General features: G+C 35.5%; 1 protein-coding gene across 2 annotated transcripts; it reads right to left on the bottom strand.

The window, feature by feature from the left end:
- Positions 1–1,350: 1,350 nt before the first annotated feature.
- On the bottom strand, positions 1,351–17,513 carry LOC140151217 (oxidized purine nucleoside triphosphate hydrolase-like). 2 transcript variants are annotated; one of them, XM_072173481.1, is made up of 4 exons: positions 17,421–17,442; positions 7,059–7,239; positions 4,199–4,344; positions 1,351–1,775 (listed from the first exon to the last, which is right to left on the bottom strand). In XM_072173481.1, the coding sequence occupies exons 2-4, from the start codon at positions 7,211–7,213 to the stop codon at positions 1,603–1,605; spliced, it is 474 nt and encodes a 157-aa protein (XP_072029582.1). In that variant the 5' UTR covers positions 7,214–7,239; positions 17,421–17,442; the 3' UTR covers positions 1,351–1,602. The 2 variants fall into 2 exon arrangements, with proteins under 2 accessions (XP_072029582.1, XP_072029581.1); XM_072173480.1 differs by having other exon boundaries at positions 1,576–1,775; positions 17,432–17,513.
- Positions 17,514–17,539: the final 26 nt, after the last annotated feature.

Raw genomic sequence — 17,539 nt, 5'->3', positions numbered from 1 at the left:
ATTTTCAGTCTTTGGCTATAGACAGTATTCAAGTTAGTTCATTGTATTTATTTGATGATGGCACTTATTGCGGAAATTACTTCATGGCGTTAAATGCAAGACCACCGCCAATCTTATATAAAATAGTTGCTCATTTGTGACACGATCTGGTCTATGAAGGCCAAACAAGGCATTTTAGAAAATTGAATTACCATAATTATGACCTTATAAAAAAATAGGCTATCATATACTTAAGACACAAAAGGTCTAGCATACTTGGTTCCAAAGTTATGAAGTTATGTCTATCTCTTACGCATTTTCTTGGTTTTTTTTACTCCATATTTTTGTCTTTATCTCAATTTCAAATTAGCTGCCTTTGGCCTCCATGGACCATTTTAATATACAGTACAAATGCATAACAGCTAGATTAATTCTTTAGAAGAACTACTAAGTGAAATTGGAAAAGCAAAGATAAGAACATTTTGCATTATACGAATAAAAATGGTCCAATACAATCATATAGTCCAGCATCTTTCTACTGAATATCTCCAGTGTGACTGTGTCTTTTGCATGTATTCCATATTACCATAGGAACAAACACAAATTTTATAAAAATAGAAACTGACACATGCAGTTCCGCATATCTATGCCAAAGAGTGCTTCATGTAAATAGGGAACAAACCAAAAGTTCAATGATGTCCTTATGACGACCCTCCCTCCCTCCCTGAAACATAAGTAAGAAATGCTGAAAATTCCAACCCGAAAGGGTCAGACCTTTTAAGCCCCTCCCACCAATGAAAGGACTTTCGTTTAATTTTGGTTTGTTCCCTTAGGACTACTTAACCTGGAATATCTTGACTTTTTCCCAGCAGGTATAGAATGTGATCTGTTACAGCAAAAGGTACTCAAGTCGGCTGGACTAGTTTTGACATTGGTGATTAAAAGTTGCAAAATATAAAGAGAATAATAAGAGAATTCGCCTGTCTTTTCTTCATATGTGACATGATCTGGTCCATGGGGGCCAAAGGAGGCATTTTTGAAAATTGAGTTACTATGATTTTAACCTTATAAAAATATTAGGCTATCATATACTGAAAACACTAAAGGTCTAGCATACTTGGTTCAAAAGTTATGAAGTTTTGTGATATGTCTATTTGCTTATGTATTTTATTGTGTTTTTACTCCTTATTTTTGCCTTTATCTCAATTTCATATTTGCCGCCTTTGGCCCCCATGTCACATATCTTCACAATGGAAACCACTATGGAAACCAGGATGGTATCATTTCATTGTCTGCCAAATTAACATTAAATCTCCATTTCCAAAATATTACCCCTTAGAAGGTACCTTTCACTGTAATACATGTAGTTCACAAATGAGATAAGAAGTATTGGGTATCCTTCATCATGTTCCACTGCAGAAACACAACTCCAGCTGACATTTTGGAGCTTATTTCTAAACGGGAATGATTGCTAAAAGACCAATAGAATAAACGTAATTGTAGGAATCTGTTACTATTTTGGTCACTCTGGCAGAATAATAGCAATCTTGAAGACTTTCTGATGGTGAAATAACATTGCATGAGTACTGATACAGTGATACATTAAAAATATCTAAACAGAGATCAAAGTGTCTTGACCTCTTCTATAGTCTGTTCCAATATCTTGTCCATGCCCTCAAATTTGAAGTAAGCTGTGAACTTTTTGTTACCTAGCAGGTATGGGAACCAGAATATGTCATCAGGCCACATCTTGCTGTATGGAATATCATCAATGTCAAACCACTTTGGTTGCATTTCTGTAATAAAAGAGTAAATACATTAATATATTTATCATAAAAGAAAATAAACAAACAAGCAAATAACAATGGAAACTGATATTGACACAGTCTATGTGAGTGGTATTCTAGACCCCCAGTTTGCCCCCGAGTTATTAACCCTAATGATTCTAGACCATACAAAACAATACAGCACAAATAGACTGCAAGACTATCATTAGACTACCCGTAGTCCACTTGCCCATTGTGCATACTCTGGATATTGTATTTAAGCTTAAAACTCTGATTTAATTAATGTGTGCACAATTGATAGATTTTCACATCTGATCTTTTCAGTCACCCTACTCCCTCTGTTTGTTAGCTTCCCAAGTGGACTACTGACTTTGGATTGCGGTCAGAGATGCTTAACATGGCTGTCTATGAGCATCTATGGATGAGATTGTCGGAAATCTGGCCTACTAAAATTGGCCATGATGTAATGCCTCTTTAATTGATCTGGCTTGTGATTGGTCGCCCAGATCTCGTTATGGTTTAAATCCTCCGGTACCTGTCATTACCATTAATAACTACATGGTACGCAAGTATGTGGCTTACCCCGCCTTTGTGTTGTGTAATTGCATGAACGTGTCAGTAAAGTGCATGAGCGTGTCTTCTATTTGCTTGCGGTTAAATTTGATTGATAAACAAGTATGATTGACAGTGTGAGTGTTAGGGACTTTGCCCGTTCAAAATTGAATGTCCATAGTCTATTTTTAACCTGGAATTTCGCGATTAATAAACTGGCAGATTCTAAAATCAGAATTGTTTAGTATTGAAGTGCCAATACAATTATGACATTATGATAAATTGCGTTCAATAATATAAGCCACTTTACTTTTACTGTCACTAATATAATTATATTAACTTTTTCATAACAATTTTATACTAGTATTTTGATGTATTAAATATCAGTATAATTTCAAGTTCAACTGAATGCTTTCATCATGATTAACATGCTTTTATTTTTCAAAAATAGACTATGGCATAGTCTAGACTATCATATGCATCCCACATGCTCCGATTGCGCAATCCTGCCAAAACTATGTATACGCACAGAACGGCAACGGTCACACACATGGCTTGCTATAGCCGTTCTGCTGGTTAGCACCCGCGGCCGGCCACAGGGCAGTGGGTTATATCCCAGGTGGGGAAAAAACTTTCCTCTTCATCTTCTTTCTTCCCTCCTTCCTTCCACTTAGGCAAAAAGCAGAGAGGGAGTTGGGGTTAAATCAAGACCTATCATAAATGTTCAACACATTCTCTTGAAGACCACAGTTTTTCAGGCTGCATTTCATTAAGACCCAATTTTTTCACACAATCCTGAAAATGGTATTTCTCTCCGAGCTACAATGTATAATGTTATGTTTTCAGCTGAGCATTTAATATTTCTAAGCAGCTTTTTGCTCAGAAGTTAGTTCTAATTCAAGAGACTTCTTTTTAAATCCATTCTTAAGACACCATGTTGCTTGAAACCAGTTCCTTAAGATCCCCCATTTTGCTCTAAAGGGGTTCTAAATCACCACTGATTTGTTCTTAGGGCTCATATTGAAATTCTCTTACACAGGAAGGTGTGCGCCATCCTGCAGCTTTCCTGTGCTAGCCTTCTTTTGTTAAAATCCTGGGCAGGGTGTATCACTGATGCATATAATCCATCCGTTTTATGACCGAGCTCTCCTGAGGCGCCGCCGCTTAGCGAGGGAATCCTGCCTTCTTTCTGTGTGAAAACGTGGTAGGGTATTTCAATATGAGCCCTTAATCAGCTCCTATAGAACCTACTTTGGGGAACTGAAGCTGTATATACCCCAACCGAAATGAGGGTAGAATTGAGTGCCCCAGCCCCCACCACCTGGTGATACAATAACTATATGCTTGTTACCCAAGTTATACACTTGAAACATTTACATGCAAAGTATTAAACTTCTGAGACCGTTTGAAGGAGCATATATTGCTTGTTGCACAGATCTTACGTTATTTCATCTTGCATCAGTCCATTTCTTCATATCAAACAAAATGTGTACTTAAAAAAAAAAAAAAGGATGTTTGCTTGCCTTCAACCGACCGACCCTAATTTTGGAAATCAGAAAAAAATTTACTGTACAAAAGAATACGGACCCTATTTTTGGAAATTCCTGAAAAAGTTTTTTTTTTCTTTTCAAATTTTTGCATTCTGAAGATGTAAAAGAAAATGTATTTTAGAGCTTGTGTTCAACATTTGTTTTGTAATGTTAGTTGATTCATTTGACACCAAAATTGTATGATTTCTCATATTTTGAGCCTTAATTAATACAAACCGTAGAGTTTGCTAGTAATTGAAAAAAAAGAAAGAAAAAAGAAATTCAGACCGACCGACCTAATTGTTAAAATTCATTTGAGGGCAAGCAAACAATTTTTTTTCTTGGCCTTACCTTCTGTTTCTTGTGGTTGGCCTTTGAAGTCATCTGTTTGGAAGACATGTACTTCCAAGATTTGCTCCTCACCAACAAATTCAAAGTCAATTCTACCAACTTCTTCAATTGTGTTGACTGTCACACAGCTCTCTTCAAGCATTTCTCTGTATAATGGGAAACAATGAATATGGATTGGTGTAATGTGCAGTAATGTGTACATCATGCAAAAAACATTAACAGGTACACCCAAAGTCCTTAAGCTGGTCTTAAAATCCATACAGAAGTTGTAATTATCACCACATTTAACCCACCACACCCCAAAGACATAAAAATAAACAAACAAATTAACTACCGGTACCTCATCTTAAAGATGTAAAATATATAAACACCCCCCCACACACACACAAATGGCCAGGGTGTTGTCACCAGTTGTGAATGCTACTGTCTTGTGATTTTTCTAACCAGCTATACAACTTCCCCTTAGTCCCTACCACTACCACCCTCAATGTGTACAATGTACGACATGGTCTCAGATTTGAAGCAGGTTTCACTGCCAAAGTGTGTAAAAATTCACCCCAGAGTGAAAATAGCTATGTTTAATTTCTAAGGTGTCTTTTCTAGGGTAAAATTGTTTGTAGAACATGAATTTTTTGTCAAAATGCGTGCATCGTACATCGTTTTGCTACAAAATGTTGATTTGTGGCCGATTTTGCCCGAAAAACACACTTTTGGGGTGACAAAAATTTTCACATGCCAACTTTGTATACTCATAGAGTCTACAATATACATAGATATGGCCCTTTAAATGGTTTATATATCAGCTGAAGGTACTATTTGATGGATTCAGGTATTTGTTTTGTGATTGACTTAATCATTTGCTATGCGCCAGAATCATTCAAATATGACATGCCTCGTGACAATTGACATGCCAAAATAAGCAGTTTTCGGCAAAAAATTTATTTGAAAAATCATAACTCTTGGTAGGAAGGTGCTACAGTGATGATTGACCTACCAGTCTATGCAGTATTTAATGGGCTTTCATTTGATACCTAACTGTGTTCATTTTAGCTAAGGGAAAGACTTGCAAAATGTAAAAATGTTTCCCCTACCCCTTAAAATTTTGATGTGTGTAAAAATTCCCACCATTTATAAAAATCGGGATTACAAGAAAACTACAAGAGCTATAGGTTTGAAAAACTAATCAGTTATGCGCAGTATAAGTTCCTACTTGGGTATAACATTAATATCTTTCCATTCCTTCTCAATTTTCTTTTCTAATTTTTTTATCAATTTGTGACATCTGTAAATTACGTAAAATTTGGCATTTTGAAAATCGCAACAAAAAAAGTATGAGGGCGACATGTTTAAAAAACTAATCAGTTATTCCCATGATACAGTACTACAGGGATATAGTACCAAACTTGTGCTAAAATGCATATTTTTTGAGTTCTAATTTTTTTATCAAATTGACTCGCCACCCCATTTTTGAGCAAAATTGGGAACAATTAGTACCTGTAATATTGCGCAATCATGTGACCTATATTCAATGTGTGTGCACCAATCAGATGTCAGACTTGCACTACAACATGATGTGAACCTTGCAGAGCCTTTATAAGTGAGCCAATAGAGTTCAAATATGTTGTGATGATGTTGTCACTTATGGATCTCATATTTTTATTTCCGTCAAAAGCATACGCCTCTACTGTAATGCTCATATCAGGAAAACAATGACAGATTTTGCATTTCTGACTTCAGAAAAACTAATCAGTTATTCCCATGATACAGCACTACAGGGATATAGTATCAAACTTGTGCTAAAATGCATATTTTTTTAGTTCTAATTTTTTTATTACATTGACTCGCCACCCCATTTTGGAGCAAAATCGGGAACAATTAGTACCTGTAATATTGCGCAATCATGTGACCTATATTCAATGTGTGTGCACCAATCAGATGTCAGACTTGCACTACAACATGATGTGAGCCTTGCAGAGCCTTTATAAGTGTGCCAATAGAGTTCAAATATGTTGTGATGATGTTGTCACTTATGGATCTCATATTTTTATTTCCGTCAAAAGCATATGCCTCTACTGTAATGCTCATATCAGGAAAACAATGACAGGTTGTGCATTTCTGACTACAGAAATGAATTCTGCACAAAATTTCAGTCTAGAAAACATATTTAAAACAATATTTTTTGAAACTTTATATTTTGCCATTTTTGGCAGTCAAACCTGCTTCAAATCTGAAACCGTGTCGTACTTGAATTCATGCCAAGTGGATTTGGAAAGTCAAATAATACTTTTATATTGATAATACAATAGACCCTATGTAATAAACCAATCGGAAAGGTATATTGAAATGGCAGTCATATTGGAGGACAGTTCTACATGTAAGATAGTTCAAGATGTCAGAGGAACAGGTCTCTAGATCGATTCCACAACCATTCATACTTATCACCTGTTTTATTGTATTATCAATGTTTTATTGTAAGTACTGTATTATTGCCCTGTGGTACCTTATGGAGGACAGCATTTTATTTAAATGAGGATGACTCTGTCATGAGTGACATCGTATTGCATACCCTCTATTTAACTAAAACATACAATGTATCAGACAAAAATGGTGTGCAACATTGAATAAAATATTCCAGTATCTTACTATCATGGGAAATGATTACTGCATGGGGTCTTTGTCCAATATCCTTGTAAATTGGAAATTATAAATGCTATCAGACTGTTTTTCTTTTCATAAATAATGCTGCCTAAAATCTTAAATTTGTTGTAATACGTTGACAAACATGACTGATTTTAGTTAAAGAATCACGCACACATGTTGGATGGGATGCAGATATGAATGTGTACTTACTGGTACCTACCTCCTTGCCCCTTGCTCAATAGTTTCTCCTTTCTCTACCTTACCACCAAATCCATTCCATCTCCCTTCACCAAATCCTCTTTTCTTCATTCCTAATAATAGCTTGCCTGGTTGTCTGGCAAATACAAGTGTTAACAGCTTGTTTGGTACACCCATGGTTCATACAATTTTATAAGTAAGTACTGCAACATAAACAACCAAAAAGGACATGTATGAATGATATAACTATTTTATTTCTGGTGTTGTGAAAAAAATTGATAATTTTACATTGTAGACATGAATGAGTCTGCATGCCTTTGCGAGTCTGAATGATTTAGTTTTACTGAGCCCTATATAAAAGTTGTGATTAACTCATATCTAGAACACGTTATGATAATGTAGTAAAACATATATTTCACTTCGGCCAAAATATCTTACACTACTCCTAGGTAGGAAAAAAAAAAGGTTCTATTCTTCAGGCCTACAGAAAATTGCCTGCTTTCTGGGAACTTGATGATAAGTGCTGGAAATTTTCTGTGAAATGACTGAAATTATGAGCACAACGTCCTCACTGCTGGGGTCTAGGGTTTAGATGCTCTCTGGTGCAATCTGAGCCTTATTTTGGAACAGTTTTATATACAAATTTATACCATTTTTTCACAAAAACACAACTTTTAGTATTACAGTCCAAATTTCAACAATATATGACCTGCCTGCCACCTGAGGCTGAGTCCTTCGCGCTTGTGAAGTGCGCTATGTGCACATATAATCCCGTAGACCTACTTTGAAGTTCTAGGAACTTCATATCTAGATAATTTGTTATCTTTAGTGTGCAAAAGTATAATTTGTGTTTACCTCATTTCTCAATCATAGTAAAAATGCACTGGGGTTTCTATTTATTTCTACAATATGATAGGGGAATGGTGGAAACACAAATAATAGTTTAGCATACTAAAGGTAACAAATTGTAAATTTTTCAGAATTTTAAAACTTTTTTTCAAATTAACTATTAAAATTGCTGAACATCAAAATACATATGTCCAATTGTCCATGGGAAAAATAGAAAAATCACCAAACATATTTTGAAACCATTTTTGTGGGAAATTATAAAAAAATTATTTTTACAATATCCCTAGGTTAGCAAGATTCTGGGTTAGGGTTAAGGCCTTGGGGGCCTTCAATATGAAATGGATAGGTGTAGACTGTAGGGCTGGCAATTTCACTTTTAACAGAAGGAAACTTTGGAGAGAGCAAAATAAAAAAAATATGGGGTCATTCATTGTGTGAGAGCATGATTTTTGGCATTCAGTGAGAGCAAAATGTACAAAATATATGGGGTCATTGGGTGACAAAAGGACCATTTGGATCTTAATTAGGGGGGCATTGGGTAAGAATATTTTTGGCGAGCCAAAAGGGGGGCAAGCAATTTTGGCAAACTGAGAGGGGGGGCAAGCGATTTTTGGCACACATTCTTGGGGCGCCTCTTAAATAAAACGCTCTAACAAGGCTTAGGAAAACTGTACGGAAACGCTTAAATATGCAAATTTTCCTGCTCGCAACATGTATATAGACCATTAAAGTTTGCAAATTGGGATGCCCAAAATTTGGCTTGTGCAAGGGGGGGCAAAGATTTTTGGCGAGCCGAGAGGGGGGGGCCAAGCAATTTTGGCGAGCCATTTGAAATTTTACCCCTGGGGTTCTTAATTATTGCACAGCCCCTAACCATCTAAAAGAACATTGGATTAAGGACAAGGTTACCTGCCCAAATCTTTTGCTTAGTACATACATAACATTTAGTAAAATTTTGTATTTAGTTCCTGCATGAACCTGCCAGTTGACCAGGCCAATGATGTTAGACCTTTATACGGTTATAGTTTGGAGGGTTGATAATAAACGCTGCAGACCAAGGCAGAATGACGGGCATGCATGCCATCATAAAACGCGTAAACGGGTGGGGTCAAGGGCCCGCCTTTGGACGACCTAACAACCCATTACCTTCCCTAGTCACATTACATCAGAAGCTTCAAGGAAATATACATAATAAAAAAATACAGACTTTTTTAATGACAAAACACTTGCATGCTAAATTAAAATGATAATGATCATGATTAGACATGATCACATTTGAACATGTGAGGGCGGGCTTCGTTAAGCTTACTTGTGATCCAAGATCCTGTCTTAACTGTGTAATCCAATAGGAAAATGAAGAAAATTTGGATTTTGACCCTCAAAACTCCAAACTGCATTTGAATAATATTTGATGCTATCAAGTACGGTAATGAAAGCTACATTTCATGAAACATTAGCACATTTTTGTAAAATGGCCCTTCATGCTCAAAAATTTAGCCATAAAAATACATACACACATGTAGGAAGCCATGGCATTGATAATGCTGGGACACACAATTTGGCCCATTTTGGGACATTCAGGCGAGCATACTTTTCCTCATTATAGGCCTACATACATGATTGACCCCTCATTTTTTAAGTTAAACGATTCTCTTTTTAAAGAAAGCAATTTTAGATGAATTTATTAAATTTCAAAATTTAATGAACATGCCTATCATGATGATAATTGATATGTCATCATGCCGCTAAAATTAAAAAAGCAAACCTGGCCCAGGAAAGCTGTGCCTGCCAGCACATCCAAATCATGAAATGCCAGAACACAGGCACATATCAAACTTTAGGCTATAATTTAGGTACAGTCAAAACAAAAACAAAACGTTCAAACCTGACTCGTAGCCTATTGTTATTATAATGTCATCCTTATAATAAAGTAGTCTTCGTAAGTTAATCCCTTCAAGATGTGAGCTCTTACAGGAAGTTTTAAAGGACTGCCGACTCTACGATTTACCGTTATATTGATCGTATCGATAGAGGATACAGCAGGCAGTGCATTCAGCTCTGATGGACATGATCAGCTGACTCATCGCATGTGCGGGTCGGGCGTCGAGTCAGGCAGGAGCGAAATTAATTGTTTGTTTGTTTGTTTATTTATTTATTTAATTTATTTTTTAATTTATTTTTTTATTTATTTAGGCCTATTTATTTATTTATTTGTTTGTTTGTTTATTCATTTATAAATGTATTAGGTCAATTTGTTTTTAATTGGGGCTGACTATTGTTTTTTTATGATTATTTTTGGTATTCAATATTAGTTTCAAAATTCAATATTACTTATAGGCCTATGCTCCGGTACTCTACAATGTTTATTTAATCTTTGTTTGTTTCATTTATTTGCTTATTAATTTTTATTTATTTATGTATTTCAATCTAACTGAATTTATTTATTCATTTATAAATTCATTTATTAATTTATTTGTAAATATTTATTTATTTAGGCCTACTACTCCTTGCAGCCTTGTTACTTATTATATACTGTGAAAAATTGTACTTGAAACTTCTAGTCTAAACATTTAATCATGGGTCTATGCTCAAATTGCTCATGTAGGCCCTACATGCATGTATGCTCCTCTGCAATGTTTATTAATCTTTGTTTCTTTCATTTATATTTGCTTATTAATTTTTATATATGTAGGCCCCTCAATTTGTATTGTTTTTATATTAATTTTTAGTATTTTCATATCATCTAATATTTTTAGTAACCTCTAATCTCTACCCAGGCCCGTCGGAACCGCTACGGCCGGTACGGCCATGGCCGTACCACTTTTCAGCTAAAAAAAAAGAGGAAAGGAAAGAAGAGAAGACTAAGAGAAAGAGGAAAAAGGAGAAAAAAGAAGAGAAAAGGGAGAAAAGGAGAAGGGAAAAGGTTAAATTGCACGTATAGTAGGCCCATGCCTAAATTGCAGTCGGGTCAATATATAGGCCTAGGTCTGTGATTATTTTGCTTGAAGGCGGTCCTTTGCCCAAAAGCATGTTAAAATTATGGCGAGCTCGCCGATATGCAGAGCCCCGTCACAATGTCACCAAAGTCAGTATATAGGCCTATTAAGACGGACTCCGTGCTGACTTCAATTCAACATCGATCCATGCATGCTTTAATTGCGAATCTCAAGTCTTAGGCCTATAAAGTGTCAGTGTAACATTTATAATTTTACAAATAGTTCGGGCCCTTTTTTGTTTTTTAATTCAATGATAGTGTAAAAATGATGCACCAAATCATTTTACAAAATTTCAAAACTTCTTAGGGGTACATCCCCTCAGACACCCCCTCGTATACAAACAACTACCCGCTTTTCGTGTCTGTATTTAACACCCACCACTTGATGTTTAAACCAATAATTCATAAAATAACAGTGAAAAAAATGACCTTCAATTGGCTTGTCATTTCGTATATGGCCGCGTGTCTTAAGTTGGGAACCTTTTGCGTGACACCGACAAAATTCAAGAAATTTACGCCTTTTTTGATTCAAACGTTTACTTCGCAAACACTAAACATCTCACCCTATTAAAAGTATACATATTTTTGAAGCTTTTGCTCCAAGGAATTCAAAAATGACATTATTTTCTTGATAGGGTAAGGGTTAAGAAGTTATAAGTACAAATATCGGTGATTTTTCCATAAAAAAGTGTATGACTCAAAAAATTTGGTCCACTGATGAGATGCATCCTAGAGTAAAATCTATGCCAGAATTGGATTATTCAAGGTAAGAGCATTCTAAATATGTATAGTTTTACAGGTATCCCTATAAAGGTAATTGTGTACATGAGGATGAAAATTACCTTCATAAAATTTGCTGTAAAAATCGTCACATTGTTATTTCAGCATAACGTGTCTAGGAAAATCATGTCCAGAATGCTTTCTGGTTATACACAGTTTACACACATGCTCTCTAAACATAAAAGAAACAAGGCATAACTATGAGCCTGTCTAACATGCTTTAATCCTCAGTTTTTACCCATCTTGTTTATCCTAGCTGAATCAAGGCGCAGTCACGATAATGAACACAAAATGTCTTCATGGTCTGCATTTTGAAGAACACAATAATTTGCTTTTTTCTTGCTCTGTGAAAGGTCAATACCAACATAATATTGTACTATATTTTGCTTTGGTACAATGGCTGGTCTTTCATCTACTTTCAAACACCTTTCTCTTGTAGTCACTTGATAATTATGAGTGAAATTCCATAGCCGTGGAGTTGCTGCTTCCTGGCTTGATCTGCAATCGACATTTTTAATGTATGATTATAGTCAGAATGAACAAAAGCTACTTCATTGACTGTAATAATGCCTTCTGATGCAACTTTTAAACAAGTGGTAATCATATGAATCACTTGATGGTTCAATGGCAATTACTGATCCTTGGCATTAATGTTTGCCATTTCTTCAGTTTCAATGACACTTTTTTGTTGGTGCTTTTTTAGATGTAGAAGACTTTTGATCTTTGCTGGTGTCTGATTCTGCGAACCTTACAAGCATGAAAATCAGTTTATAAACATGCCATACAATAACATGACAGCTCTCTGACATTCAGTTATCTTTCACAGTTAACAAATGCTACAGAGCGGAGCTTCCGAGTGTTTGGAACTGTTATGGGCCATTACTTTTAGTTCTTGACACTGTGTCAACTCTGTTCCTGGACTTAGATTATGATAATTAAATTATCAATTACATTAAACAATGTTGCATTTTATTTTTAATATTATTAATTGCTTAACAATAACAGCATAAATGAGAGGGAGTATAATGTTTGACCTGTCGGACAATGTAGTTTTTCAAAGTAGTTCATACAATTTCTAATGATCAGACTCATTTTTGATGGCAAAATTATTTTAGCCTTTGCTAATTAACAACTCGTTAAGTGTCATTAATCTAATAATTTAGAACATTACAGGCCAACAATTTGTTTAATTCTTTATTAATTACTTGCTTCTAAAATACAGCATTAATGAGGGGTGGATATCTGACTTCTATCACAGTGGTTCAAACTCCCAACACAATTTCAGAATGTCAGAGCTTTTGTCGCATCATCGTTTTACTCTTAATTAGCAGCTCGTTAAGTGTCATTAATCTGTATAATTAAAGTAAAATTCATAAAATATTACAGCAGAACTATTAATAAGTCCATTCAAATACATCTATTAACCACACAATATTAAATTACTAAAAATTTCAAGTGGATCATAGTTGGTACCTATAAAAATTCATTTTTCCCATAGAGATTACATTGTACCGTGTCCAAAGATCCGTGTCCATGATCCTCCCGCTTTGCACTTCGTTAACTTATTGGTCCGTAAAATTAATTAGCAATGTCGTATTACTTATCTGTTGGTATCATGTTCAAGCAGAATAAATTAGCTTTCAAATGAATGTAAACTTGAAGGATTCTGATGCTGTCTTCATAGTTTAATTAAAGAGAAAAGTTGAAATTTTCAGTCAAAGTGTCACACCTCCCACTTTTCCAGGGTCCCAAGTCAAGACACACGGCCATATTTGATATTTTCGGCTTTTTCAAACTACACATAGTGCCAAAATTGAAATGGCTTCAATTTGGTCTTCATTTTGCAAAAGTTTCTCACTTCTGAGGGGGGTACATCCCTGCGTGCGCAACTTTATGTTTACATGTAAAGCAATACCGGGTAATTTATAAAGGTCAAAACTTGTCCACGAATGGCTTCAATTGGGCCTTCATTTCATAAATTTTCGCCTTTTCAAACTTAAAATTTTACACAATAATAGTGCAAAAATAGTCCACTAAATGGCTTCAATTAGGTCTTCATTTTGCAAACTTTTCTCACTTCTGACACCCACATGCGCAACTTATTGGTACATAATTATAAAGCAATAATTCAGACAATAAAAGTTAAAACTTGTCCACAAATGGCTTCAATTGGGCCGTCTTGTTGCAAATTTTAGGCTTTTTCAAACTAAAATTTTACACAATATTAATAAATAGTGACAAAATGGTCCACCAATTGGCTTCAATTGGGTCTTAATTTTCCTCAAGTTTCTAACTTCTCATGGGGGCACATCCCCCCTCAGACACCCCCACGTCGCGCAAGCATTTTTTTTCTCGAAAATTGGGCTTTCAAATTTAGTATCATGTGTACTGCAATCGAGTCTTATCATGAATTGGTATACTAACATGTTTTATGGTTGATAATTTTTATTTTGAATGTCCTATATAGTTTTGAAGTTTAGTCCTATTAACTTACCGTTGAAATTCTATTTTTCATTTTCCAAAGTGCTTGAGCTTCCAGGGGGCTTCGCCCCCTTGAACCCCCATGAGGGGCTCTGCCCCTTCAAACCCCGCTGGGGGTGTCACCCCCCGACCCCCCAGGGGGCCGTACCACTCTTTAATTTGCTTCCAACGGGCCTGTCTCTATCTAATGACACCATAAACATTTTTATATCTGGTTCCATACAGCAATAAGCAGTATTGCTGTCTGGTAAGCAGGTACGAATTGAGACGTCGTGAATTGAGACGTCGGAGCCGGTCAAACACAGAGGACTAGCCTACATCCCGTATCCTACTATCACTCAAACAAGCAAATCTCTTCACGAATTCACTCACCTTGCGATCCTACATCATCAGTTGAAACAAACATCTAAGTTTCCAAAAACAACTTTGTCATTCCTCAAAACTACAAGTAACTTCATTGATAAAAAATTGAAATTATACTATTACCCGTTATTGAAAATTTTGTTCGATTTATGTCAACCAAAAGAACGCACGAGTCGAGTTCAGTTTACCAAAATGGTAGCTCCTGCCTCCTGGTCACCTCAGATATGACGTCAGTATCAAGCTGCTTATTAAACGGTGGATCGGATTGGATGAAATCAACGCCACGTTTTTGACCTTACAGGGGTCATAGATATGCATATATTCATGTATGAAAACAGCGATGCGGATATAGTATCATCACCGGGGAAACAGGACGGTTCGCACCCTTTCAATTTCGGACCCGTGCACTTTCGCCCCCTTTCAATTTCGCACCCGTGCACTTTCGCCCCCTTTTTAAACTGCGGGTAATGTAATGCTGTTGATTGATGATGCACGATCGATCGCTTCAACTCCCGGCGGTACAATGGGGTGTTGTATGTGTATAGTATTGGTTGACTTTTGAGTGTTGATTGTCTGTGTTTGCAGTACCGGTACTGGGTCCAGCGTGTACAAAAGCAAATAGTATGTTGATGGACTCTCCGTTCGATTGAATTTAATAGGCCTATATTATTACGATATATTAAATGTGGTTCGACTAAAGATGGGTATTCTTTATGTTTTGGATTGATTTTGTTTCACTTAAGCCGATTTTATTTTATTTCATTTCTATTTTATTTTATTTTAAGCCTATTAATTATTTTTATTATATTAATATTATTATTATTATTATTATTATTATTATTATTATTATTATTATTATTATATTTATTATTATTATATTATTGTTATTAAAATTATGTTACCTTATTAGTACTTTATAATAGGCTATATAATTTAGTATTCAATTATTTATGGCCTATAAAGTATAAAATTTATAGGGGCCTAATATTGATATGGCCAAAAATATGATGGCTTATAATTTATAATTTTATCCCATCTTTATGTTGCCGAATTGATCTTCTTTGACATGACACTAATGGAAAAAAAAATATTTAGCAAATTTCTCAAAGACAAATGCGCACAAGCAAAACAAATGCCTGCAGCAGCTTTATGCGATAATGCTGTGCCGACTTTCACCACCTTTCTTTCACCGCGAGTATTAGCTGCCACTAGTACGCCGAAAGCGCCGGGCGTGACATGGGTTCAATCAATGCAATGGTAGCCTACGGTGACTAGGCAGTAGCACGCATATATTCGTCCCAGAACACACCCGCATCGGATCGATTGCTTGACAAGTCTCCGGGCCACGCCGCCGCGGGATTGTATAAACTGTGACTCCTTCAACCCATTATGTAATGAATGACTTACGCGAAAGCGCCGGGTATGGTGTGGGTCCAATCAAGTGTTGGACACAAATCTTGCAGCCCTCTTCTGGACTCTTTCAATGGTGTCAATGTTCTTCTTGGTAAAGGGGTCCAAAGAAGCTGTGGCATAGTCTAAGTGGGGTCTAACGAGCGTCAAGTACAATTTTTCCTTGACAGATGGAGCACAGTGACAAAAATTTCTTCTGATGAAGTTAAGCACCCTGGTTGCTTTTGATGTAGCATACTCTGTCTGTTTGTTCCAACGAAGATCACGTTGAAAGTGGACACCTAAATACTGGTTATTATTCGCTCCTCTAGGTCGACTCCCATCATGGAGTAGTTGCAAGGTTCTGGATTCCTCTTGCGGGTGATCCTCAGTGGTATAAAAATCTCAATTTTTTGAGAAAAGTGAGGGATAATAATAATAATAATAATAATAATAATAATAATAACTTTATTTATACACGGTAAAACATGTTCAATACAATATTGATCTTCCACATGTCCGTGTGGATATTAAACATTACTAAAATATAAAATATAAAAGTTTGTTAAAAGATAATTATAATGCAAAATGTACATAGACTAATACAATATTTCACTAAGAGACAAAAAATTTATAATAAATGAATATCATAAAAATAATCTGCATTCATCCTCATATCATTGTTATTCTTCTTCTTCTTATTATTATTATCATATTATTATCATTATATTATATATTATTAAATAAACTTTGTTTATATTATTAACATTGTTATTATTATTATCATATTATTATTATTATCATCATATTATATTATTAAATTAACTTTGTTTATATGTTTTGTGTTACTCCCCATTGGATGTTGTGTCATACTTTCATTGTTTTTAATTTTATCCATTGCTTGTTGACACTTGTATCCTTTTGGATCCATCCTTTGGTCGTCAGTTGGAACAAATTTTCACTGTTTTTATACATATTATAATTAATAATGAAATATAAATTTATTATTATTATTACTATTTATTATTACTATTTTTATCATTGAATTCTAATTATTTCATTATTTTGGGTAAGCCTGCTGCTAAAATATCTGGCCTGTAATATATACTGAGAAAAAAAATCGTTCCTCTATTTTGTTATAAAATATCCTTTCTTTCCTTCCTTCCCGGGTTTATCATGACTTAATAAGTGCATGCCCGACGGCCCCAGCACTATAAACATACTACGCCGCACCGCCGGGAGTTCAAGCAATCGATCGTGCATCAATCAACAGCAGCACAATACCCGCGGTATAAAAAGGGGGCGAAAGTGCACGGGTGCGAAATAGAAAGGGGGCGAAAGTGCACGGGTCCGAAATTGAAAGGGTGCGAACCGTCCAGCATTCGATTTATGGACAAGTCAATTGGCCACATTCTATTGACACATGATCTTGTCATCCAGGGAAAATAATCCCACTTATAAATTATAATAACAATAGGCTACGAGTCAGGTTTGAACGTTTTGTAAACAAAACACAACACAACTCACTGTAAGCTTACCAATCAATCAAGTTTCGCGGATTTTACACGATCAAAACATGTTTTTCAACTTCCACCTTTCACCTTTCACCTCAATTTGTCTCACCTCTAGTGCGCTGCTTACAAATT

This window comes from Amphiura filiformis, chromosome 4, assembly GCF_039555335.1.
Source record: "Amphiura filiformis chromosome 4, Afil_fr2py, whole genome shotgun sequence".
NCBI classification, from domain to species: domain Eukaryota; kingdom Metazoa; phylum Echinodermata; class Ophiuroidea; order Amphilepidida; family Amphiuridae; genus Amphiura; species Amphiura filiformis.
Note: the sequence above shows the minus strand (reverse complement) of the source record. Positions and strands in the feature narration are given on the sequence as shown.

Excerpts from the sequence above, each read along its gene's own strand:
- LOC140151217 (XM_072173480.1), bottom strand. The coding sequence starts at position 7,213 with ATGGGTGTACCAAACAAGCTGTTAACACTTGTATTTGCCAGACAACCA. Across the intron at positions 4,345-7,058 it reads ATTGAGCAAGGGGCAAGGAG|AGAAATGCTTGAAGAGAGCT; the intron begins GTAGGTACCAGT and ends CCCATTATACAG. Across the intron at positions 1,776-4,198 it reads CCAACCACAAGAAACAGAAG|AAATGCAACCAAAGTGGTTT; the intron begins GTAAGGCCAAGA and ends CTTTTATTACAG.